This window comes from Embiotoca jacksoni, unplaced genomic scaffold (genome assembly GCF_022577435.1).
Source record: "Embiotoca jacksoni isolate LCO1_2020_lvr unplaced genomic scaffold, fEmbJac1.0.p SCAF_45, whole genome shotgun sequence".
Lineage (NCBI taxonomy): Eukaryota > Metazoa > Chordata > Actinopteri > Embiotocidae > Embiotoca > Embiotoca jacksoni.
In genome coordinates, this window is record NW_027185398.1 from 1,633,363 (window position 1) to 1,659,532 (window position 26,170).

General features: G+C 40.7%; 1 protein-coding gene across 1 annotated transcript; it reads left to right on the top strand.

Moving 5' to 3' along the window:
• The first annotated feature begins 1,129 nt into the window (after positions 1–1,129).
• Positions 1,130–6,903, top strand: slc26a2 (solute carrier family 26 member 2). Its single transcript, XM_069169452.1, has 5 exons — positions 1,130–1,177; positions 2,106–2,736; positions 2,830–3,120; positions 3,526–3,974; positions 5,236–6,903. Exons 2-5 carry the CDS (start codon positions 2,131–2,133, stop codon positions 6,041–6,043), a joined length of 2,154 nt encoding a protein of 717 aa, XP_069025553.1. The 5' UTR covers positions 1,130–1,177; positions 2,106–2,130; the 3' UTR covers positions 6,044–6,903.
• Positions 6,904–26,170: the final 19,267 nt, after the last annotated feature.

A 26,170-nucleotide genomic window follows, 5' to 3' on the forward strand; every position in this document is an offset into this window, starting at 1 on the left:
ACAGGTCATGTGTCTCCTCCCTCTGGTGATGAACCACATCATCAGTCATGATGACAACCCGTTCAGAGGAATCCGAGACCGAGAATAACAAACACCAAGAACAGAAGTCACATCGTCGGTGAACAAAAAGAAAAGAAATGTGCAGCTGGTTTCTCTTTTATAGCGTCGATCGATGAGGGTCTACTCAGAGAGCTGCGAAGAAAAAAAAAAGAGCCATCACTGTTTCTGAATCAACATCACCAACGTGGATGAAGCTCTGCAGGGTAAGTTTTACATGTTTGGATGATTGTTTGCTCATCCGACTTCTGACTGACAGCTCTCAAGATTATTAGGCTCAGATGACAGAGAGGATGACTTTTGATTTAGTTTTGTTTGATTTTGTGTTTTTAGGCCCAGCGTTCAGGGACTTTGTGTAGAGATTGTGTTTCTGGAAACAGACATGAGTTCTCTTTGACAACAGAAGATGTTAATTTAACAGTAATCCTGTTAATTATATTGTATTTCCTTCATTTCAATGTTAAAAGTGCTTTTGCCATAATTGAGTCTGCAGAGTAATAATAGTTTTCCAGTCTGATGTGGTGACAGAATTAATTCACACAATCAGTTTATTGTCTCATATTTTCAGCAGGGAATACAGTATTGTTTTTTTTCCCCCAAATTTGCAGATTTATATATGTTGAGTTTATCTCGGTTAAAAGGTAAAAGTTTGGTCTCTTCTGTGTTATTGAGCATTTTAATTAGTTTCAATGTCAGTTTAAACACGTGACTAGGACTTTCTCTTTAAAATATTTAAACTCAGATCTTAAATTTAAATGACTTTAAAACCAAATGAATCCCTGTTTAGACTTGACTTCTTAAAATGACCAAATTCACGTGTTTTGTTTTGCTGGTATAATAAAGTATGATCCGTTCTACAAAGTTTGTTCTCGGATGTCACGAAATAAAGATTCATTGTCTTATTCTTGCTGCCGGATGTCTTCCTTCAGAATAAACCGTACAAGTACACAGAGACGTAAAACCCAAGCTCCGTCTCGGCGTGTCACGTGACGTACGCGCGCTGCAGCGTCACGTCATCACGCACGGAGACTCGCGTGAAATTCATTTGAGGCGGAATGAAACTCGACTGCTGGAAAAACTCCGCAGAAAAACTTCGTCAACGCGACCGACCGGATCTCAGGTCCGTTGTTTTTTTGTTTTTTTTTGCATCACACAATTCAAAACGGTGTTTGTTGTTGTTGTTGTTGTTGTTGTTGTTCCCGTCCGAACAGCAGAATCGAGGCAGAATATCAAACCGTCACACGTTAGTTGGCTTTCTTCAGGTGACTTGAAGTTTCCACGTTTACAGCTGCTTTACAAAGGTGCCCATTCACAGCCAGCTGTGCTCGTTCAACGCGCGTGGAAATTAATTCATTTAAAACTTGTACAAAGTCGCGTGCAGCTTCCAGAGATGTTTCCGTGTTTAGTACACGTCGGACTTTTTGTGATGCTTCCCGGTTCTGTCCGCTTTAATAATCCCCTGTAAAGCACGATCGGTTCCGATTACCGGCACCGCACGGGAGTACGGAGGAATTCAACTTAACTACAATCTTATTATTGTTTTGAAAGTGCCTTAAATATCACGAATTAAGTGTTTGTCTCATATTTTCAGTGGGTGAAATCACTTTTTTTTTTTTTTTTTTTTTTTTTTAGGGGCACATTTGCAGGATAAGAAACGTCTTGAGTTTAATGGTCATAAGTTTTTGTTTCTGCGTTATTAACAAACCGATTGAGCAGCATCTCTCAGGTTTCAGGTCAGTTTTAACAGTGGATGAGACCTTTATCATCTAAATACAGTCACTTTCATGTTAATTAAACAGCAGTAAACTGGGATCCCCAAATAAAACCCAAGTTAAGTTTCAACGTGGTACTTTAGATTTAAAATGAACAAATGCAAGGATATTTTTTTGTATAAATATGCATCATAATTTGTCATGAACAGGCTACTTGTTTCAGATTTTTGGTTAAACTGCCGCACACTGTATTTTTGCAGGGTTGCAATCAGTTGTTGTTTAAGATGATTTTGGTGTAAATAAATAAAAATAAAAAATGTCTCCCTTTCACCACAGATAAGGGGCTATAAAAAAAAAACCCATGCCTCACGGGGACGACTGCTGTGCGGCCGCCAAGGACGGAGCCGAGGCCGACCAGCAGCCGCTCGTCCTGGAAAGAGTTGAGAGAGAGACGGGAAGAAACTGGCGAACCGCCGCGTCACGTCGGCTGAAAAAACACTGCTCCTGCAGCCCGGAGAAGGTCAAATCCAAAATATTGGGCTTCGTCCCGATTCTGAAATGGCTGCCACGGTATCAACTGAGGGACTGGCTCCTGGGCGACGTCATGTCGGGACTCATCGTCGGAGTCCTGTTGGTCCCCCAGTCCATAGCCTACTCCCTATTGGCCGGCCAGGACCCCATATACGGCCTGTACACCTCTTTCTTCGCGTCCATCATCTACGCCGTCCTGGGCTCCTCCAGGCACATCTCGGTGGGGATTTTCGGAGTGCTCTGCCTGCTCGTGGGCCAAGTTGTGGATAGAGAGTTGGCTCTGGCAGGATACCTCACCGAGGGCGGCGGCGGCGGCAACGACAGCGGCATCCTGCCGGCTGGCGGCGGGAACGGCAGCGTCGGGTTCGAATGCGACAGGAGCTGCTACGCAATCACAGTGGGAGCGACAGTTACTTTTACTGCTGGGGTTTACCAGGCAAGTTTGCAGGGGCACTTCATTTGAGTATTAAAAACGTGTCTGATTTAGCTCGGTTACAGTCCTTAACTTGGGCTCGTCTCCTTCTCTCAGGTGCTGATGGGCATTTTGCAGGTCGGCTTCGTGTCCGTCTACCTCTCCGACTCCCTCCTCAGCGGCTTCGCGACGGGAGCCTCCCTCACCATCCTCACGTCCCAGCTCAAGTACCTCCTGGGCCTGAGGATCCCCCGACCCCAGGGCTGGTTCTCCCTGTTCAAGACCTGGTACAGCCTGCTCACCAACCTGGGACACACCAACGTCTGTGACCTCATCACCAGTTTGGTGTCTTTGGCGATACTGTTACCGATGAAGGAGCTCAACGATCGCTTCAAGGCCAAGCTGAAGGTGAAGGAGGCAAAGTGCAGATGAGATTATCGCAGCGGTGTTTGAAGTTTTTAAACTGCAGACCGTTTACAATCAGTACCGGTGTGATGAAGCTCTGATCTCAGGTTTAAAAAAACACGTATTTTTTGCCCCTTTAAGGACAGGATGTCCACATCAGCTGGTCCAGGACTTCAGCACATAGTGAAATAAATGATCAACTATTGGTTTGATTGCCAGCAATGCGTTTTGATTTATGATAAAAGCCTTTCGTTAAAGTTTAAGTCCACTAAAGGAGCTACGAATAAGAAAATGTGTTTCTAAACTATCCATTGATGCTTTATTACAATGGTGCACGTTATGTAATGGAATTATTCCTGTTCTCTGTTTTAGTCCGACTTACTCTCTTCTGTTTTCCTTCCCCTTCAGGCTCCGATCCCCTTCGAGCTCTTCGTGGTGATAATCGCGACTCTCGCTTCTCACTTCGGCCGCTTCAACATCGATTACGGGTCGGACGTGGCCGGCGACATCCCGACCGGCTTCCTCCCCCCCCAGATGCCCTCGTGGTCCCTGATCCCCAACGTGGCCGTCGACGCCTTCTCCATCGCCGTCGTCGGGTTCGCCATCACCGTCTCCCTGTCGGAGATGTTCGCCAAGAAGCACGGCTACGCGGTGGACGCCAACCAGGAGATGTACGCCATCGGCTTCTGCAACATCCTGCCGTCCTTCTTCCGCTGCTTCACCACCAGCGCCGCTCTCACCAAGACCCTCGTCAAGGAGTCGACGGGCTGCCAGACGCAGGTGTCGGGGCTGGTCAGCGCTCTCGTCCTGCTGCTGGTGCTGCTGCTCATCGCGCCGCTCTTCTATTCCCTTCAGAAGTAAGCACGCCGCAATATTAATCACTAATTGATTTGAAAAGATGATCGTAATCATTCTTCTTGCAAATTAAGACCCTAATTAGAAGTTAATTACAACCTTCACGCTCTCACTGATAGATAACTGAGAATCCTGAAGGTTTACACCTCATTTTCTCTAATCTGAGAAATGCATGTTGAGGAGAACTCGTTGGAAAGCATCCAACAATAATACATCCTGGTTATTTTATTGGAAAAATGTATTTAAAGATTTTTTTTTTTTTTTTTAAATGTCAATGTAGTAATTATAAAGTGCTAAACTTCTTTATTTTATTTTGAATTGTGCTTAATACAAAGCAGACAACGAGATCAACAATACAAACACTTATATATTGTCACCACAACTTAATCCAACAATCATGACAGTCAACAGCTTCTGAGTAAATCTGGTCCACTTCAACCTTTAAATAAGTTTCACATGTTGAAATACTGTTAGTTTAGTAAACGAGAGTTGTTTTAGTTCATAGGATGATTTGCTTTGTGGGTCTTTGTTTGCCAGGAAAAGATGTTTCAAGGCTAGATTTAGACAAATACCGATAAACTGTGGTTATAGTTCAGGGATAATGTTGACTTTCTTCCTGCAGTAGACGTGCGTAGTTCAAAGGAAAGTCAAAAATACAGCTTTGTCGAGGGGCTTTATATTCAAGTCTGATATTACGTGGAATAAGGAGGAGGCCAGAACAAAAATAAATGACTAAATAAAGATGACTGAGGTGACTTTTCACCCATTTGATGGGATGTTTGGAGTCGTGCATGAGCCTTTAACCACCAACTATGGATTGCAGAGATTTGCTTTTAATGCTGGTGTTTTCTATGTAAAAGGCCCACACACCAAATCATTCACAGCTGATCATACGGGATTTCTTCATCAGTAATGTGACACATCGCTGAGGCCAGATTATGTTCTGTCTTTTGGTCCTTTTTGTCTTTCTGGAGCTTTTTAATCCAACTGAGCTGATTTTGCGTGTTCCTCTTAATATTTGAACGTTAATCCTTTTGCTTTAAAACATCACGATTAAAGTCTTACACACACTGCTGATCTAAAATCCCTGCGGCTGACAGAGGTCATGCTTTTTTTTTCTTTTTTTTTTGGAGCACAATCAAACGAACGCTTCAACTTTATATATTTTTTCAAACAGTCAATATGAAATGAAAGCTTTGTAACCTGCTTCTTTTATTCCATGAACACGACACGTCACCTTTTCTCTTTCCCACTCCCGTGCAGATGTGTTTTAGCCGTCATCATCGTGGTAAACCTCCGAGGCGCTCTACGAAAGTTCACCGACATTCCCCGCATGTGGCGCGTCAACCGCATCGACGCCTCCATCTGGCTGGTCACCATGGCGACCTCAGCGCTGGTCAACACCGAGCTCGGTCTCCTCGTCGGGGTTTTGGTGTCGGCCTTCTGCGTCCTGGGCCGAACCCAGCAGGTCCAGGTCCTGGAACTGGGCCGGGCGTCCACCAGGGAGCACTACGAGGACCTGTCGTCCTACCGCGGCCTTCAGACGCAGGCCGGAGTGTCTGTTTTCAGATACGAGGCTCCGATCTACTACGCCAACCAGAGCTTGTTCAAAAAATCGCTCTACAAATGTGTGGGGCTCAACCCCGTGAAGGAGAAAGCACAGCGTATTAAGTTCAAGAGGAACGGACGACAAAAAGACGTCGCGGGGATCCCAAATACGAAGTCCGAGCAGAGAGAGAACGAGGTCGCCGATGCTGCGACCGTCACCTTGATGCTCGACCACAAATCCTCCAAAAGCTTACGCTGCATCGTGATCGACTGCAGCGCCATCTTGTTTCTGGACACCGCCGGAGTGAACGCTCTGAAAGAGGTCCGCAAAGATTATGAAGAACTGGGGGTCAAGGTTGTCCTGGCCCGGTGTAATACCTCAGTACTGGACACTCTGGAAAGAGGGGGATACCACCCCGACAACAAAGGAGAGGACGACGTGATATTCTTCACCATCGCAGACGCCGTCCGCTCCGTCCAAAGCCTTCGTACTTCCAACGGAGATTATGACGGCAAACGCTAAAGAGAATATATATCTGTCCAAATATGTATGTTTACATGTATGGAGTCTCACATATTACAAAACAAAAGTCCATAGTTGCCTATGTTGTTGTGATACAGCGGTTGCTGAAGTCCTTCCTTGTTTAATACGGTTTCAGCAAGTTTAAGTTTAGTTGTGAAGTGGAACGAAGGAACTTCTGGTCCAAAGTGAAACTTTACAATCCGTATAACATTTTCTCTGTTTTGCACACGAGACACCCAAACGGGTTCGTGACCAGTCGCTAAGAGATGCTGGTTTGACGGTAACTCTGCTGAAATTCAATTTGAGTTCTCAGCCAACGGGTTTTCGAAAAACGTCAAGATAAAAAAAAAAAAAAGATCAAAATCCAACCTGCTGTTCTTAAAATATGTATTTTGTAAGAAGGAGCCAGACTTGTGCCTGAACATTGGTGGAACTGACAGCAAACCAATCAATGCAGTTTTCTCTTATTACAGTAATAACGATGGGACAGTTTACAAAACCACAAGGCAGTAAATGAACAGTGAACGACCCGGTATCACGTCTAAAAGCATGTAGTACACCCTTCAGTCCACTAGAGGACACTGTCATGCCTCACCTGGGCGTGAAAAGCAAGGTGCCTTAGGCTTAGCTTCGGTTTTGGAAAAAAACGACTTGGTTACGGTTCGGAAAAGATTTCTTTGAAGGACGCCATGTCACTTTTTTACAGACTGAAAGATTCATCCAAAACAACAATGCAAAACGTGACACAGCGACCTCTAGTGGACCGTTGGGTGTATTACAAGCCTCAGGCAGACAAACACCAATTCAAAGCTACTTTCCAGTTTGAAGTTTTACTGTATCTACACCGCAGTGCCTTTATTAGTGCCTTTACTTGCACAGGTAGGTGTGTGTGTGTGTGTGTGTGTGTGTGTGTGTGTGTGTGTGTGTGTGTGTGTGTGTATATACACACATATACATATATATATATATATATATATATATATATATATATATATATATATATATGCAGCATCATGTGTATACTATGAATGTTTTCATATCAGGTCCTTTGACATATGAATATTAGTCATATGAATATTAGTCACTTTCAGTGAGCAGCGGCTGCTGTTGGTCTGTAGTTTGATAGAAACAGGAAACTTTTTTTGTTTTAAAGTATAATGTGATTTTTTTTTTTTTTTTTTTTTTTTTTTTTTTTTTTTTAGAACAATCTCCTCTGCTCTTATTTCAAGGCAACGGAGCTTTTTTATTTAAATTTTTTTTTTCCAAAGCCAGTACTGAATGTGTCACTTTGATGTATTACTTTGCAAAGTTTGTCCTCTCCATGTTTGCTGAGGGTGGTGATGTCACCGACCGTAGTTTCTGCCTCTCGTACTGCAGCTCGGTAAATACGAGGTTTTCAGCAGGGTGACGATGAATGAGGGCGAAGTTCGAGTTAAAGAGAAACTGTTCGAATGCCGCGTGACGTTTTACATCAAACGGCATCCTTGAGTTTGTTTTGTTGAATTTAATGTTGTAATTATGTCAGTCAGATGTCGCGGGTTGTTTAAAAAAAAAAAGAAAAAAAAGAAGAAGTAGAGAACAGTCTGGCAAAAAATTTGACTTTAAGTGTTTTTTTCTCAAAACATAGGACAAAAACAAAAAGGGATTCCTGCTGGTGATAAACTCAGCTAGTTACGGATATATGATCGTTGCTGTAACCAAACTTGCCGCATTAAACTACCTAGTTATTCGCGGTGGGAAAACACTACAATTTTTTTTTCTTAAAACCAAAAATGTTACTATGGGCAAATATTTATTTGCAACTGCTTTCAGATTATAGCTGCTTTTTGAAACCAAATGCACAAAGTTTATTTATAGTTCAGGTCTCTTTTTTTCTATAACTATCATTTCCTCTGCTGCAGTTTATCCTCGTACGTGATAGAGACTTTCAGATTCACAGTATCAAGTAAAACCACAACAGCAACTCATACTGAAAACTGCCTGCTGGTTTGTGCATTTCTAGATTTAGTCATCCAAATATTGGAAATAAATATTGTAATATATTTGCGTATATTAAATACATATATTTCAGTAGTGTATTTTATTCTTTTACTTTTGAAATGCTCTCTTTTACTCTGTGGGTCAAGGGAATCTTACTGTATGAAAGCAGAAGGTCTATAAACACATATCAGGCATTGATCGGTACAAATATAAATGAATGCAACGGAAACCGACTGATCCCAGTGTACACTCATTTTTACATCATAAACTATTTGCAAGAAATTGAATGTGAAATGTGTCAGACTTGCACTTCCTGTACTTGTGTTTCACCACCGTTTGAACCAAACCCGCCTTAATAACCGCTCCTACAATCCAGAGAAATGCTGACATAACTGGAAAAACCCGCACAGCCCATCCCAAAGAAAATGTGACTGTAAAGTTGAATTTCATGCCGGGGTTTTTGTACGAGATGAACCGAGGGTTTGAACTCGACAAATTCATACATGAAGCTGTTGAAATCGTTGCTTTAAGGTCATTTTTGTGCTCTTAATGCCGATATATCCCAACGATTGTGTTTATTTAAGGTAAAAACCCAGTTTGAAGTATATTTGAGCTGTAAAGCTTTTGATTTGTCGAGTATTTACAGAGTAAATAAATCGACTAGTTTCTGAAACTTAAACCTGAAGATGAAACATGAATTGAAACTAATGGGATGGGAGTCTGTTCTGTGTTGAAATTTATGGTATATATTTTTATAGCTGTTTTTTTTTATACAGATCCATAATACAGCAAACATAGAAAAAAACAAAACACAGATCAAACTCTTGACTGCTTATCTCGATGCATTGACGTCCTTTCAGGGAAATAAATCCTGTTGTTTTTTTTTATCTAAATGTTAAGAAAATGTCCAATAAATGGGAGGTTACGTCACCTTTTAAATCACCTTTGTTTACCTAGAAACGGTTCAGGTGTCCTTTCATCGTCTATTATGAATATAAAACTTGAGTTCCTTACTAATAAAATGGAAAAACTATTCAAAGATCGACTCTTGCGTTTCTGTTTTGGTGATGTTTAATTATTTTGATAATTTGTCCTTTTCTTAAAGTTTTTAGTTTCCAATATAAACAGTTTGATCATACAAAGCTTCTCATTGAAAAAAAAAAACAGACAGGCGGATCGAAGTTTAGTCTTTTTCATTAAGTTTTAAAAGTCAGGTAATTAAACTAGCAGCTCAATAATGTTGTTTGTTACAGAGCAAATTAAATGAAATTGCAAAACAAACTAGTTTTTTACCACGAGGAACTTTCCGTTTTAAACATTTATAAATGAGGACTACAAATAATGTCGCTATGCAACTATGTTAGCAACAGCAGGTCGACTTTCCTGAAAGTGACACGAGAGGCTTAATCTGAACTGCATTTGTTAAATTTGGGCTCTCATTAAAACTTTTCCAGCAAGACAAATTACAAAGAGCAACAGACACACAGATTGCAGATAAAAGCCGAAGCACATTTCAAGGTGAACGAGGACCTTTGAGGGTCCAGTCGATACGTGAGTCTGAAGAAAAAAGACTTTCCAAACAAGAAATTAACCAGACAAAATAAGAGACTTTTGTAACTTTTCTTTCGTCAAATAATGAGCCAACCTGGTCTGTAAATTCTGCATCCTTTATTATATTAAAAATAAATAAATAAATAAAGAAGGGTAAAACGTGGTTTTTAAAATGTACTTTAGTAGTAGTTTGTGGAAATCTAATAAAAATCTAAACTCTGACCTTTAACCTTTGGAGATAAATAACAGAACGTGATATTTTCTCAACTTCAAACCTTTTACTTCTACAGACGAATGTCAAAAAAACTTTACAACTGATTTAAAGTTTAGTCTTTATTCTTGTATTCTTTGATTGTTTTTGTCATTTCACCCAGAGAAGAGTGGCCCCCGGCCGGCCAAAGGAAACAGAGTATTGATGTGTGTTTCAAGGTGAATGAGGATCCCTGGCTGCCCCGTCTGTACTGATGCTTCAGTCGATAACCAGTCTGGGTCTTTGTTGACTGGAGGAGGAGATAAGAGATGCTCTCATCTCCTTCCCCCTTTTTTTTTTTTTTTTTAACCTCATCCATTTTTCACAACAACAGTGTTGTATTTGAACTTTTTTACATCAATGTGTGCAAGAATTTATGTTTTCACGTGTTAAAAGAGTGTCTATTTAATTCTATCTGTGCAGACAATTGATTTTTTTATCCTTTCATATATCTCAGAAGGGAGCTTTGAAATACTTTGCTGTATGTGCACTTTATTTATACACAATTTTAAAGTGTGATTTAACATAAGTGACGGAAACAAATGTGTCATAAATAAATATATGTATTTTTTGTATGTGTGTTACAAACAACCATGTTCACAGGATGTTCACACTTGTTTAGGTTGGTGTTGGTATATATTCTGCACTGTGCACCACAAAAGCCAGTGACTTCATTCTGCCAGCAGGGGGCAGTGTTGACTAAGAAGCTGGGGAGAAGTTGGGGAAGAATAAAGCGGCATTTTCTGAAACTGGGATGAGGTTTGATTTTAATTTAGATAAATACTTTCTGACAAAGCATTCAAAATTAAATACTTGTGGCTTTGGAAAAGAATACATCTCCTACCAGTCCCACATGATCTTACACGTGGATGTCATTTACAACTTTAAAATGTCTTCCCCCCCCCCCATCTTGTTTTTGATATGATTTCTTTTCCTCTGAACCTTATTTTAAACCAATTTGTACAAACCCTCAGGAGGTCCCATCAGTTAAAATCTTTTGCACTTTGATTTGACAGAAAAATGAAACTAAGCTGCTGTTCAAAAATAAACTGGATTTACCAGAAACCAGAATTCAGCAGTCTGACTTCCTCTGATATCAGTTCAGGTCTAGTCAAGGTCGTGGCCAAAGAAAAAAAGGGGGGGGGGGGGGTCATACTGCAAACAGAGCAATTTAAGAGTAGAGATGAGGCTCTTTCTACTGCAATAAGACTGTACAATAACTCACCTCTGGCAAAATCCATCACATAACAATAACACTGTCGTCTGTGTTTCTTGGTTGTTTGTATATAATATATATAGATATATACTGTACTGTATATACTGTGCATTTTATATTTATATTTTGTACTGCTATTTTATTGCTTTTCTATTGTTCTATTATTATCTTATTGCTTCTGTATGCTGCTGTAGCGAAAAAATGTCCCCTCGGGGATTAATAAAGTAACTACCTAACCTAACCTAACCTAACCTAACCTATCTGGTCTACAGAAACGATGCCACATGATTTGCAGCTCTGGGTGTAAAATAAAACACCCGATAAATGAAATATCTTGTTTTGTTGAGGATAAACTGCAGACTTTCTGGAGTCAATTCTAGCTGAGTGCCTTCTGTCTGCAGCATCCTGAAAGCTTAATTAGGTAAACCCCCCCCCGCCCCCCCCCCCCAAAAAAAATAAGTCTGTCTGAGAGGGGAAGGGACCCAGTCGTCTGCAGAGGTGAAGAAAGCAGAGATGATTATAGTCTCTTTCACGGCTTGTTGCTTCTCGCAAATTACATTTACAGTGGAGTGGCACCTGTGTTGATTGGTTCACGACGAAAAACTCCCGTAGCAGGGGAAGGTAGGTGTGTGTGTGTGTGTGTGTGTGTGTGTGTGTGTGTGTGTGTGGTCGGCAATCCCCAAGCCGACCTTCCTCCTCGAACCCGCGTGGAAGAGAAACTACTGAAAATAGAGACGAGTGTTTCTGGCTGCGGACGGGAAGCGGAAACTATTCTAATGTGATCCAAACTACTGCTTTAAAAAAATAAATCAGAAAAATGTCTTGATTTGGAAAAAAAAAATGTTCGCACTGTTTTTAGGTGCCTGTCGGTTTAATGCAATTCAGGAAGGTCACAGTGAAGACGAAGCGTTACCAACAACAGGAAACTGAAGCAGGTGTCTGGTCAACAGGATGAAACCCTGCTCGCTTCTGTCTTTCTGAGCACATTTCCAATTTGTTGTTATTTACTTTGTGGATGAAAACTGCTTCAAGTCATGAATTCAACAACTTTACACCGCTTCCATTTTCTTTGTTTGCTTTGCTTGCTGAGGCTCAGAGAGGGAGGCAGGGAGGGAGGGAGCGAGGGAGGGAGGGAGGGAGCGAGCGAGGGAGGGAGTGAGGGAGGGAGGGAGGGAGCGAGGGAGGGAGGCAGGGAGGGAGCGAGGGAGGGAGGGAGGGAGGGAGCTAGGGAGGCAGGGAGGGAGGGAGGGAGCGAGGGAGGCAGGGAGGCAGGGAGGGAGGGAGGGAGGGAGCGAGGGAGCGAGGGAGGGAGCGAGGGAGGGAGGCAGGGAGGGAGGGAGGCAGGGAGCGAGGGAGGGAGGGAGGGAGGCAGAGAGGGAGGGAGGGAGGGAGAGAGCTGGACAGAAAAGCTTTTAGATGGAGTCGTCTGCTGAGATATTGTTTCAAGTTGTCTAGTTCCCAATGTACTGTGAAGGGACGTTTCTATATTTCACTGAGGTTCAGCAGAGGAACTCAGCTGGCACGTTATGCTTCCTGTATAAAAGAGTGTCATCTCCACTCTCTGGGATCAGCAGAACTTTTCTTTCTCAAATCCAATTTATTTGTCAGATGTGGCTGACAGATCAGCTGCAGCGTCGATAGCGATGAGCCGCATTCGGTGACGTAACGATGAATAAAAAAAAGCACGTGGAGCACAATTTTTCATATCTTATTTAGTATTTAATTAATAGCAGGTTAAAATTTTTATTTTTCTGTTGTAGAAATAAAGTCACTGCTTCTGCTCAGTCACCAGAAGGAAAGACAGATTATACATTACAGGAGCTATATGCGAATAAAGATGAAAAAAATAAAAGCATTATATAATGCCACCATCCCACTAGTGATGAAACTTTCATGAAATGATTCTGCAGCTTGTGTCGTCTTCTGTCTTCTCAGAAAAAGTCCTTGTGACTGAATAATCCACATATCGCACTGTGAACTACTAATTTGGTATAAAGTAGTCTCAATCAAAAATAAAAAAACGCTCTCGGGGAAATTCGTGGATTATCTACAGTTACAGAGGGAACTGCTTCTCAGGAGACATATTGATTCTTCAAGTGGATCAATACTGTCGGCTTGGCAATCAACATTCTCCTCTGCTGTATTATAAAGGGGTAGAAAAGCAGCTGATTATCATTCCTTAGCTGAATGCATCTGATGGAAATTAGATTAAGTAATCAGAGCTTGATATTTTCAAGCAGATGCAGTTTTAGAATATTCTGCAAAAAAAGGGGCATCTCAAGACGTCAGCTGTTTCCTGAAGAGATTATTATCGATATTTTAAGAATTTGAGCTACGAAGGTTCACCGAAGGAGAAGTTGTAAAACGGAAGAGGCAACAACTGTCACAAACTCACAAACTACTACGACTATGGCAGATAAATGCAGCATGTTAGCCAAATGTCCTGCCTGCCCACTTCTGCGTGAGAGTTTCATCTATGATGACTGAAAAACTAAAGTAAAGTGATAAACAACTTTTGGACTCACAAAACCTTCTTATTACTTGTCACCCTAAAATGCTTCAACCAAATTAATAATAATAATAAAAAAAAAAAAAAACAGGGCATCACCACATTATTATAGAAGGTAAAACAAAGCAGAGGGAAAAGAAAGGAAGCACCATAATAATAATTAATATTAGTGACATTAATCTCCCTGACATCCAGCACAAAAGAGTAAAACTTGCTCAACTTTTATTATCCACTATCGACCGAAAGATCCTACAGCCACGCGCTGTAACTGAAGGACTGTTAAACAGTCCTCGTATCTCTTCATGTGCCAAACACACTATTATTCATACGGCGAGACTTATGAGTGAAGACAAATCTCCCAGCGAGTCACTAGCGACCCGAGAAGTGTCCGTTCTGCACGGCGTCATTGGCGAGTCCTGACCGGACTTTGCTAAAGTGGCCTACGGGGAGCTGGAAGGGACACTGCTGCTCAGCAGATGGTGTGGAGGAGGCAGAGGGCACATACAGACACACTTACACTCACGTACAAGTGTAACACACACACACACACACGCACACGCACACACACACACACACACACCGCCCAACTGACAATTATTATTTGGCTGATATGTGATCAGAGCCTCTGGTGGTGAACTGTGTGTGTGTGTGTGTGTGTGTGTGTGTGTGTGTGTGTGTGCGTGTGTGTGTGTGTGTGTGTGTGTGTGTGTGTGTGTGTGTGTGTGCGTGTGTGTGTGTGTGTGTGTGTGTGGGCTGGGCTCTCGCTCGATGCCGGTGGGTCGAGCTCAAGAGGCTTCACTTTATTCACTGTGCGCACAGGATCAGCAAACACGACGTGCCCCGTTGGTTCATTAAAAGTGATTCTTAAGTCCCTCCCGTATCCATGGAGATGTGACTCATCTGTTTTTTTTACTATGAAAGTCGTAGTTTGTCGCCTACAACCAGGAGGCTCTGGCTGCTCTGCTCGTAAATATATTTTACTTTAACTGCCATCGACAAGTTTAAATTATGGTTGAGGTTATTTTGTACAACATCTCCCACTTTCACAAGTGGTATAATATATATATCATGCCCGTTGTTGTTGTTTTTTACATACACTGGGTCATTAATGGGGAATAGAGTTACAACATTGTGCAGTGCAGTGAATTTTTTGGTTTGAAAGACCCACCACAGAAACTCTCTGATGATTCTGGTCATTAAAAAAACATGCGTCACGTCTCCTGAGCCATCACAGCGTTTTCTATAGATACGTTTTCCACGGTGAGCTGACTGTGTGTCGGCTCTCTTGTGCATGAAAGTTAATCTGTTTTGCCGTAATAAAAAAGCTGCTCTTAGTAATAGCTATTCGAACCAAATGGTAATAGGAAAGAGAGGAGGAAGATAAGAGGTAATGAGAGAGCAGTGGTGTCGTCACCTCTTCGTTTATGTGTAGATAGAAAGGGACGGTGGTAGAAAGAAAACCGACAAGCAAGAGAAAGATGAAGAAGAAAGAAGCTGGTCAGCTCGACAACCCTAGCTCGTTTACCAAGAAAAGCAACGGAAATCAATATTTTCATTTCTTAAAACTCAGGAAAAGTTGCCGCAATTAAAACTGCTGCTCCAGAAAACTCTTTTTAACTTTAAAACGATAAATAGTTTAGAGCGGAAATGAGAAAAGTAGTAAAAGGTCCTTAAATATTTTAGCAGAAGCTGAAAAAGTGAAATGATCCATATTTTTTTTTGTGTTTCCGTTTCTCTCTCCTCCCCTTCGTCGGGTTTTCTGCTGTCTCAGCATGGCGGTAAACATTTCAGCGATGTCCCATTTCATTTTCATCTTCAAAATGATGAATAGCTTTCACGCCAGAGGAGCAGCATGAATCTAAACTTCTGAGCACTTCCCTTTTTCTTTTTCTTTTTTTATCTGCTAAGAGTTGTGAAAGCCCATCCATTATAGACAGAACTTCACTTAAGGAGGAAGCCTTTAGGATGACCTGAGAGTTTTGCCATCTTTTTTGCTCCACAGTCTGAATCTATAACGTTCCCACTCCATCATTATGTCAGAGCTGGTATCAGATGTGTTCAAAATCAAAACTGAATTCAACATACAAACTAGAAAGTAAAACATGAATGAATAGTAAAAAAAAAAAAAAAAAGAAGGAGAACAGTCAAGGTCACAAAAGCAGTTGAACAGGTGCTGATCAGAATAACTCAGGAATAAATAAATAAACTATCTGTTCAGAGGTTAATTACTTTTATATTCTTCTATTGAAACAGCAATACATTTTTTTTTTTTTTTTTTTTTTTAAAGGCGAGGTTGACAGGAGCTAAAAACCACTACAGGCACACAGATTTTGAATTTGATGAGTGGTCATAGGCAGCCAGTGGAGAAAGTATCATGAGCACATATTCTGTCAGGCCACAGAAAAGCACACCAACACATTTCTTTACAATAAGGGAGGCAGCAGACGTCTTCTCCTGTCGGCAGGAACGACAAGGCGGCCGACGGAAACAATGACAGCTGCACACAGCAATTACCTGGAACGTCAACACGAAGACATTTACCCCCAAACACCCAGCTGGGATGTCCCATTATTCCCCCCCCACTGTCAAACATATATGCCACAGAGCCATTATACCTCTGCCAGGAGGGGAAAGACACACACACACACACACACACACACACACACACACACACACACACACACACACACACACACACACAAAAACACAGTGTGGTCAAGTAGTGTTGTGCAGCAACTGTCAAGTCCTCAACCGCAGAAAGCCTCAGCGAAACGAACGAAAGTAAGCGAAATACTTTTCCTTTGGCAGAAACAATAAGACAAAACAAAAAATATCATATATAAAGTTGAAAAGTTATAACAGGAAGGTGTTGAAATAATTACACATGCATCATTTAAACTCAAATAGCCGAAGCCTCGAGTTTGGATTCTGTCCGTCACCAGCAGGAAGTGACCATATTTGGACGAGCCGGGGGAGGAGCCAGCGGTGGATCTGACTGGAAACCTGCCGATACTACGTCCCGCCCGCGGATAGCTGTAATCTGACTGCACCGCAGGCCTGTCAATCAAACAGACACGTCTTTTTGAGACCAGCTCGGCGGCAGCAGTTCCAGTCCTTCACAGGTGTCACGTGAGACGCGAGATCCCGAGCACACAATCAACCTGTTGCAAGAGAGCTGCATCGATTCAAAATAAAAACAACAACTGCGTTCAACCAGGAGCAAAGCAAGACACGGCTGACGGGTCTGATGTGAGCTCAGACTGCTTCTCATGCGTAGACAGTCACACGAAAAGATATCGGCCCAAAAATAACACAATCTGACAAGAAAACAAGGCGTCAGGAGTAACGGCAAGCAAATTGTGGCTCATCTGATCCCGACATTAAACCAAACTTCACCTCAAAGTCTGGACAAAATCTGGTCGAAGTCAACAAATCGCTCGCTTTTCTCAAACATCCGACAATTATACATCAGATCTCATTCCAGTGGAGTTGTGACTGTTTTTTTTTCCACTGCTGTTCCTTTCATTTGTGACGGGAAAAATAATGTCATCAATGTTTTGAACATTTTATCAACAGCAAATCAAAGGAGCAGGAACTAGAAACATATCCAACCCGCTTATCAAAGCAAGTTTAAAGGGACAAAATCCAAACTGACAAATCAATAAAAATACTGAACCGTCACAGTCGTCTGATTTCATTTAGAAAGTAACAAGATGTGACTTCTCTTCCAAAACGAGATTGCTTTGCTCTCACTTTGACTTTTCTTCTTTTAAAATACACAATCTAGGCGTACGCAGCAGTGACAGTACTCGTCTCACTTTTGATTTTTGTTTTTTGTGCAGACGGTTAATTTGACTTCCTGCTCAGCCAGCGTTTCGTCGCCAAAGTGCGTGACGTCTCCTCAACGATTCAAAACGCTGACGCGGACATTCAGATGCTTCACATCTGAGCAGGATTTCCTGAACTGATTTTTATTTAATCTTTTTTAATATGTTAACTGGATGAACAAAACGCCAGAGAGACGGAAATCAGAATTTGTTTAGACTCGGGCACAAACTGCCAAAACCTCTAATTTGGCGAGATGTCAGGTAACCAGAAACTCCAACGCGGTAAACAAACTGCTCTGAGAGTCCCGAGTTAGTCGTGTTTACGAGCCCCGGGTCGTTTGTAATTAGACAATTTGAACCATTCAACAAACTTTTCCACTGTGGTTTTGAGGGGCGACGGGAAGAAACGAGTCCCGAAAAAATGAAGAAAACAATAACGCGTTTTAACGTCTCGTGGAGGATTAAATGCTTTTTCTTCGCCTTGTTCGTCGTCACGTTTCAATTAACTCGTTCTGATTCTCTCCTCTTGAGTTTTTTCATTTCTTCAGGTTTCCTCCTCTCACTTTCTCTCACTTTTATACGTCAGACTGTCACCGTCTTTCTGAAAAGTATAATCTGTGGAGAGGATGTATAAACACGCCATCATCAAATAGAAACCTCAATAATAAACATTTTAGATTCAAAATTATTAAAAGAAGAAACGAAGTCTTTGAAAGATACGAAACTGAATCCCAGCTGATGAACTCAACATTATGAAAAGCTGTGCAAACTGTAAACTGCTCCTTTTCCAACCAGCTGAGCTATAAACTCCCGGCCTGTTTTATTAATCCTATTTTATTTGATGAAATGAATAAATATTTCTTCATACTGTTATATCTCTAACGATGTGACAGCGTGCAGGTCTTCAACCGTTCTCGTCTAAACATTCTACAATATACTTACATCTACCTCATATTATTATTACTTTTTTTGGAGTTATTTCTTCCGTGTTTATTGTGAATTCACAGCTTTATGTTCGGGGTGATTTTGCTGGATTTGTAAGATACAGTGTCGTCGCTCAACTCCTGCGAGGTGCATTTTTATTTTGCCCTGGGAGAGTTTCTGTAAACTCAAAACGCCGCGGCGTCTCTTTAATGGACAGTGACGACGGCGGCGGAGACGATTTGGAGAGTTCATGTATTTTCAATGAGTCCGTTTGTCGGAACCGCCGGCTGCACCGAGCGCGTATCGATCCCCGAAGACGCTTACCTGACGGCGTGATAATTTACCATCAACTTTCACGTTCCACTTCGTGGCTTTATTGATCCTATGAATGTTTATCTGGTGCTCACAAGGCTTCTTCTTCTGGTTTGTTTTTTTTTTGTTGAGAAGCTGTGGTCCAAATATTCACTTTGATTCTGCTACACACTCGTGCAGAAACACACATGCACATGTACATGTGAACATACATAAAGCGCAAGCATGTACTCCCATTAAATGCTGAAGGGTATCATACATACATTATGTATATCAAACAGATATTCAATTCACTTCAACTTTATTTATATCACAACATAGGTTATTTAATGGAACTTAACACAAGACTTTAAACTTTTTAAATATTGTCAAGAGTATTTTCAAATATTGTTCGTACACTACGGTCACATGTTGGTCCACTCAGTGTGAGTTTCGCGTAACGGGAATAAAATCTGCCTTTTCTGTCCTGTAGTGATAAAAAAAAAAAAAAAAATTGGGAAAACATACCGGGAGTTGATGAAGTCTCAGCGAGGCGAGTGGCTGTAAAACCTTCCTTGAACAATCTTGTGTTTCATCTTCGTCTGCAGTCCAGACAGAATCATTTACTTTGGAAGTCCTGCAGAGAGAAAGAGGTTTGAAATTCAAGTTACATTGATAAAATGATTGATAGAAATAATTAGTTATCAACAGAGTACAAAAGGCAAAATGCAAATGTTCAGCTCTGAAATGATTGCAAATCATGTAGATCATTTTAATTGTTATCAAAATTCAAATGAAAGTGAACATTAATTCTTTGTTGAATGGCAGAAACTTACTTTTTTTTTTTTTAGTTTTACTAAATTCTATAGTTTGTTAAGTTTCTCACTCGTTTCTGTTTTATGTTGTCATGCAGGTGTTTTAAACCAACATGAACCAGTGAAACATTCATTTCAATCACCAGTCAAACATTCTTAAAGCAAAACCTCGTGACTTCCTGTCCTCCTCTTCTTCTTCATTTGTTTTTAAAACAGGCACGTTGGCATTTGGCGAATTTCAGGCGTACTACCGCCACCTACCGGCTTAGAGTGTGAACTACAAAACCCAATCGTCATATTTAAAATAAAAAAATAAAGTAATAAAAGGTATAACTGAGAATGAAAGTACATAAATAATTGTCATATGAAGATATTTTTTTTGGTGTATTCTCTAAAAAACTTCTCTGAGAAATAGTTTTTACACAAAAATAGACAACAGTTTACACTTTACTAATGATGGGTTGAGATCTGGAGCTTTTGTTGACACTCGCTGGTCAAAAAAAAAAGAGCAACAGCTAGTGTTAAAAAAAACAACATTTGGAAAATGTGTTTCAGTGAGTTTTCTGTACCGTCGTTACATTTTGGACGTCACGGAGGTAACAAACTACAGTCGTTGTGTTCTTGGACCTGATGTCCTTCAACTCACTGTGAAGCTTCGAGAACCTTTACGCAAAGGAAATGTCACAAAAATGTGTGAATGTATTCTTCCATTTCTTTTATATATATTCGAGCTGTCAACACGTCAAAAAGTTCCTTTTCCCTCATTTTCCCTCATGTGTAAATCTCAGCCCGCAGACCTTAAATCTCAGACAATAGAGGGATTCTCTTGTTTCTTTGTTTTTATACTCTTTAATATCTATTATAAATCTTTTCCCTGCCTCCTCCAACCTGAACTATTACCATGAGGGCTGCAAATGGACACATTGCGAATGAAAATCTATTTAATGTGGTGGGCTGGAAAATTAAACGGTGGCGTAGATGAAAGAATAATGGCCCATTGTCAGCCTGTCTGATGGATTAGATGAGACTGTGACGCTAGAGTGCCTGTGCTGTTAGCCCACATGTTACACTACGGGGGCTGGAGTGCTTTAAACGAGGGGGCTGAAACTGGCCGGATGAAGCCGGCCTCTCCCAGACGACTGTTCACAGCTTCAGTTTTCTTCACTGAGTCTGGAAACCCGGTTTTTATTCAAGTTTACATAGTCACTCCCAACTTTCCCACTTAGAAGTCAAAACATAGCACCAAACCAACCTGTAAGATCTAGAAACAACAAACTGTGTTGTTTTTTTTTCACATACTGACTCGTCCAAAACCTACAATCCACCTCAGCACTCCTCGCTCAACGTTATGAATTCAGATTTTCATTTCGCCTCTCAGACAAAATCTAATCAGACAAATCATCCGCAAGTCTAATGAATCCCCGAAGATTGGACATCCGCGGTGCAGCCGCCTGCGCTTCATTGCAGCTGAATAAATTGGGGAATGAATATCACATTTTCATGTGTAATTGATTTCATCTTGTTGAATAAGCAGTCATATCTGGCCCAGACAGAAGAGATAATCATTTAGTCCCGTTTATACTCGATCGGTCTGATCGTGTGTCGTCTCGGCCGACCGGTCGAAGACAGACAGACACTCGTCTCCGAGTCCGGTTCAGTCGGAGGTTTCTTCCTGTTGGTTATTTTTCCTCCCCACTGTCGCCAATTGATTTCTTAAGTGAGAATTGTAGGGTTTCTCTCTGCGATACTGTAAGGTCTTTAACCTCAGGAAACTAAAATATAGTTTGAACGAATAAAAAAAGAATTAGAAGGAAATTTATACTTTGTTAAAAAAAAAAAAAACATTTCTTGAACTGCCTTTCTTTCCTCTCTCCCTCTTCTGCTCCGCCGGCTCGTTCCCTGGAGGAGGATATTGTCTAAACTCTTGATCCGGACCGTCACTGTGTTAAAGGTCATTAGACTCCCTGTGGAGACATTACAGAGGTAGAAACAAAGCGCCGACAGGTTGTAATGGATGTATGTGTATGTACGGTGTTCAAAAACGCATTAAGGCTGTCAGCTTCATCACGCAAAGCTGTTTTTGAGAGTTTGGGATGTTTGATGAAGCAAGAAATCTGCTGTCCATTTTACAATTATGATTTCTCAGCTAGATCAGTCAGCAGCGGCATTAAGTTTGTAATTCATGTAATTACATGAAAGCAAGATTGATGGATAGCAAGATAATTCAAGTTTTAAAAAGTGATTTTCACGATGCAGCAAACTGCAGCAGGAGGTTGAAGAAAGTGGCTGAACATGCCAAACTGTATTACAGACATCCATCATTATGTGTCCATCATTATGTATAACGTTAGAATATGAAAACATGCTTTGGACGTGAAAATAATTCCGATAGGTTGGATTTGGAAGGAAATGTGCTTTGTAGTTGAGGTAACCCGGTAATCGCGGCAAAGCGTGAAATAGTCACGCCCGTACACTACAGCAAAACGTGAGATAGCCACGCTTCGGGCTGTCTATGCATGAAAGTTACATTGTGATGTCCTGGATTCAAAACCTCTTCGTCCTCCTTATACCACCCCAAAAAAGTCCTTTGTACTCAGCCTCAAAACATCTGCTGAGGGACCTTGGTCACAAGATCACGGTTACAAAACGTGCAACTGTCACGCTTTAACAGCCCAAAGCGTGGCTATCTCACGTTTTGCTGAAGTGGTCGGGCGTGTCTATTTCACGCTTTGTCGTGATACTGGGTCAGTTAAGGGGCAAACAAACATCAAGCTTTTAGGAATTTATGGGTGAGGATCTCATTTTGTACAAGATTTAGTCCCAATATTACAAATGTAAGTTTTCATGCTCAACATGTGGAATCATTGTGAGAGATGATTGCAGTGGCTCAGCTTCAGTTTGGGGCTCCTGTGCCATCATATGTCTGTTTCCTTGGCAGCTTGTCGCTCCCACAGACAGGCAACGGTCGGAGAGCTGTCCTCAACGTGTAACCGCATTAAGCTCTCGTCAGGGAGGATTTTCTCTTCCTAATTGAATTGACTTATTAATGTGCTCTGGCTGCTCTGGGAACTTCGCAACCTCTGTGTTCCCATCTTGTCTATTTCTTCTCTTCTTTTCTTTTCTTGGTCTATGACTCTTCCCTTTTCACTTCCCTTTCCCTTTAAACTTTTTTTTTTAACCCTGGAATAAAGACATATTAAGAAAAAAAAAATAGAATTAGAATTTTTGAGAAACAAAAAGCAACCGTATGAAATCAATAAATCAATCTATCAGTTTTTAAAAAATAATGTTTTATTTCATTACTGCCGACTATTTTCAAATTGAAACGTTAAGTATTGCAGATTTTTGGTGGAAGAAACAGACAATGTCCAACATATTTTTTATCACAGTGTGGTAAAGTACTTGCATATTATGATATTATAAATCTTAGATGTCTTAGAGAGCAGCAGACTCTGAAATCCCCCAGTCATCTTCCTACATTTATCACATTCATCAGTTTAAATAAAGGGCTGGCTTCATTTTCTTTTTGTTTGTGCATTTGGGCTTGGAAGTGCATTGTTTTCTTTTTTGATATCATTTGTATATGCTGAATTTTGATAAGGCAGAGATTGACTTAATTGCACATTCTTTTAAGCTAAATACAAAATATAGTGGAAAGAGATTTTTCACATCATAAGAGAAACAATGCACACTACTAAAACTTCCAAATTTTGAATTGCATGTTTATCTTTTTTGTCCAGTTTTTGCTATTTTTTTTTAATCAGTTGTGGATTCTTTTAAGAACCGTTGTGCAACTGTTGTGCAACTTTTATTTAAGGGGACCCACTGCAACCGCCACCTGATGGAGAGGAGTGAAAAACTGCAGAGTGGACACTTTCAATGTCCTGAGGTTATTCTGCAAATGCATTTAAAAAAATAAATGACTTAATTGATTCCATCACATCAGAGGTCGAGGCCAAAATTCTGGCTTCTAATCTCTTCATCAGTTACAATCAATACTGTGTAGATTAACCGTTTGCTGGGATGTGTGCTGAATATAAAGCCGGGTTTCCACTGACATTAAAAGTAAAAAAAAATTAAACAAAACTCAAGTTCACTGCGACGAAAGAATCCATAATCATATTTGATTCATAAGAAGGTTAAAAAATCTTCAGTTATGTACTTTATATCTGTCGTCATATGTCTGGGATAACCTCAACATGAGCCCTCTGTGCCGTGTTTAACAACAACAAAAGTTGATTTGTGTGTTTCTCCGAGGATATTTATCAGGTCTGACCGTCTCTATCGACGCTGTGCAGAAATTACGACGTGTGGAGATGGAGAGAGTCGGGCCGAGCTGGATCCAAAACATGCTGACACAAGCAAAGCGAAGCTCAACTCCGATCCGTCAAACTGAAGCTGAAGTTAGAACTACGAGGGAGTAATATACACGTCGTTATTATTCTAGTGTGATTCATTATTCATTATTAGTGTGTGTGCGTATGTTTACATGCACGTTCAACAGTACATGTACACACACACACGTCTCCCTATGAGAATGTGTATGTTTAAACATTTTGAACACGTCGACCATTTGTTTTTGATTTCCCAGTTTCTCGCTCCTCGCCGCTGCAGTTTAAAGCCTCACATCATCTGTCAATGACAAACAGGAAGCTTTCAATTCACAAAGCTGTCGGCTACGTGTTTACAGCAGCTCCGAGAAGCCTCAAGAGGGAAAATATCAATTTAGAGTATCTGTTTTGATTTTAAACGTGCAAACCTCATCAGTATTAATGATGAAACACTGAAAGAAGACAGTTGAATCATAAAAGTGAGTTATGGATCATATGTTTCCATTAACATGCTGCCAAGAAGGACTTTGACTTAAAAAAAAAAAAAAAAAAAAAAAAAAAAAAAAAAATTACCTGTCAAAAACTGTTTTTAAGAGAGACGATGAAAGGTGACACAGATATGATTCATTACATAACATAGACGGTCATATTTAATAGTAGTCCAGTAGTAGTATCAGTAGTCCGTAGTGCTGCACACTACTTGTGTATCATAACGGGGAAAAGACTCCAAACTGGTGTTTTGCTAAGATTTGAAAAGAAGAGAACTACTTACTTGCAGTTTGGACACTGTGTATGTGCCACAGTAAGAGTTTTGGGGGAAACGGCATGAAGACATATATAGACTATAGGATCGGAAGCTAATTTGCATTTGACTGAATCTTCTTCATGACTGGAGACTGAACTGAACGTTGTGAGATTGGGACAAAGAATATTTGCATATTTCAAAACTCTGTAGCTTTTCTTTTTTATCGGTGCCAGAGATGATGATCAAACAGAATTAAAGTTTTAAAAGGAAGTTTTTAATAATTAAATATTTTGGCAGTGATGCATTATGATACTTTAACTCCCTGTTTACCCGTCCGGATCTGTTATTAAAGGGTTTTGGCTTGAATTATAGATTAAAAAATATCATTAAAATTAAAAAAAATCCTATTTCCTTATCCTCTCCGCTGCACAATTACATTCTGAAAAGGATGAACCCGATTACATTGAAGGACTTTTCCACTGGGTCCTTAACCTTCTAGCCACAGTGCTGCCAAGTCTGTCTGCCTCCACCAACCAGTCAAGCTGCTGTTTACATCCGAGTCTGTCTAGACTGTGGACAATTAAGACTTTAGAGGACACTGGCCAATAAATCTGATTCTGATTGAACACAAAATTGTTGCCATGACAGCAGATGATACTTCAAATATGGATGTTGCTTCAAAGAAGAATAATGCCTGGAAGAGTTTTGTCCCGGTGAAGTTGACCTTTGATCTTATGTATATACAATCCAATCAATTAATCATTTTATCCAATTAGACACTGTGTCTAATATTCTAATATCAAATGTTGTCATACATAGTGTATGAAATCTTGCCACAACGTGATTTGTGAGGTCTCAATGACTGTTGACCACCAAAATCTGATCAGTCTATCTTTGGGTCCAAGTGAACATTTGTGCCAAATTTGAAGAAAAACCCTTCAAGGTGCTCCTGAGAAATCACGACGAGAAGAATGCGATGAATGTCAAGGTCACAGTGACCTTAACCTTTGACCCCCAACATCTAATCAGTTCATGCAAGTGAAGAAATATTATGTCCACAGTTATCCTAATCCAGTTGAAATTTGTTTACATTTTTTGGGTGCTTGAAGATCCAACCATCTCAAGAGAGATTTACGACGTCAACTCTCTTTTTGATCCGCTTCTGTTGGCCCTGTTAAAGTACTGCATTATGTTTCAGTACAAACTCCAACCCTTCCTATATCTGTTTCAAATTAAAAGCCCTACTAGCATTTCAAAAGACAGAAACCCCTAATTTCTTAACAAGGCTTTTATTGTGAAACATTTTAGGGAAAGTGTTGTGGCTGAAATCGTGAATCCAAAAATTGTCATGATTGAGACTTTCCTTTCGGAGAAAGCTGAGATGGTTGGTGACGCTCCTTCTTTTATTCATCCTTGTCAAAGTATCTCCGTTAAGATGAAGTCCTTTAAGTGCTTTATCTCGACGTGGGTTTTTCTTCCTGAACTGCCGACTTCATCTTCCTGCGTGCCTCCATGTAATCAATGCTTCACATACAAAAGAGGAAACCGAGTTGAAGGGAGAGCTCGGCTTCGCTTGTTCGAGGAAAGTAAGCGCTTTGATGAAGTTTTAATCAGCGGGCTAACCGACGCCCGGCCGTTATCAAAGTCAAAAAGGAAGCCAACACCAGGATTTATCAACATCTCTTTAA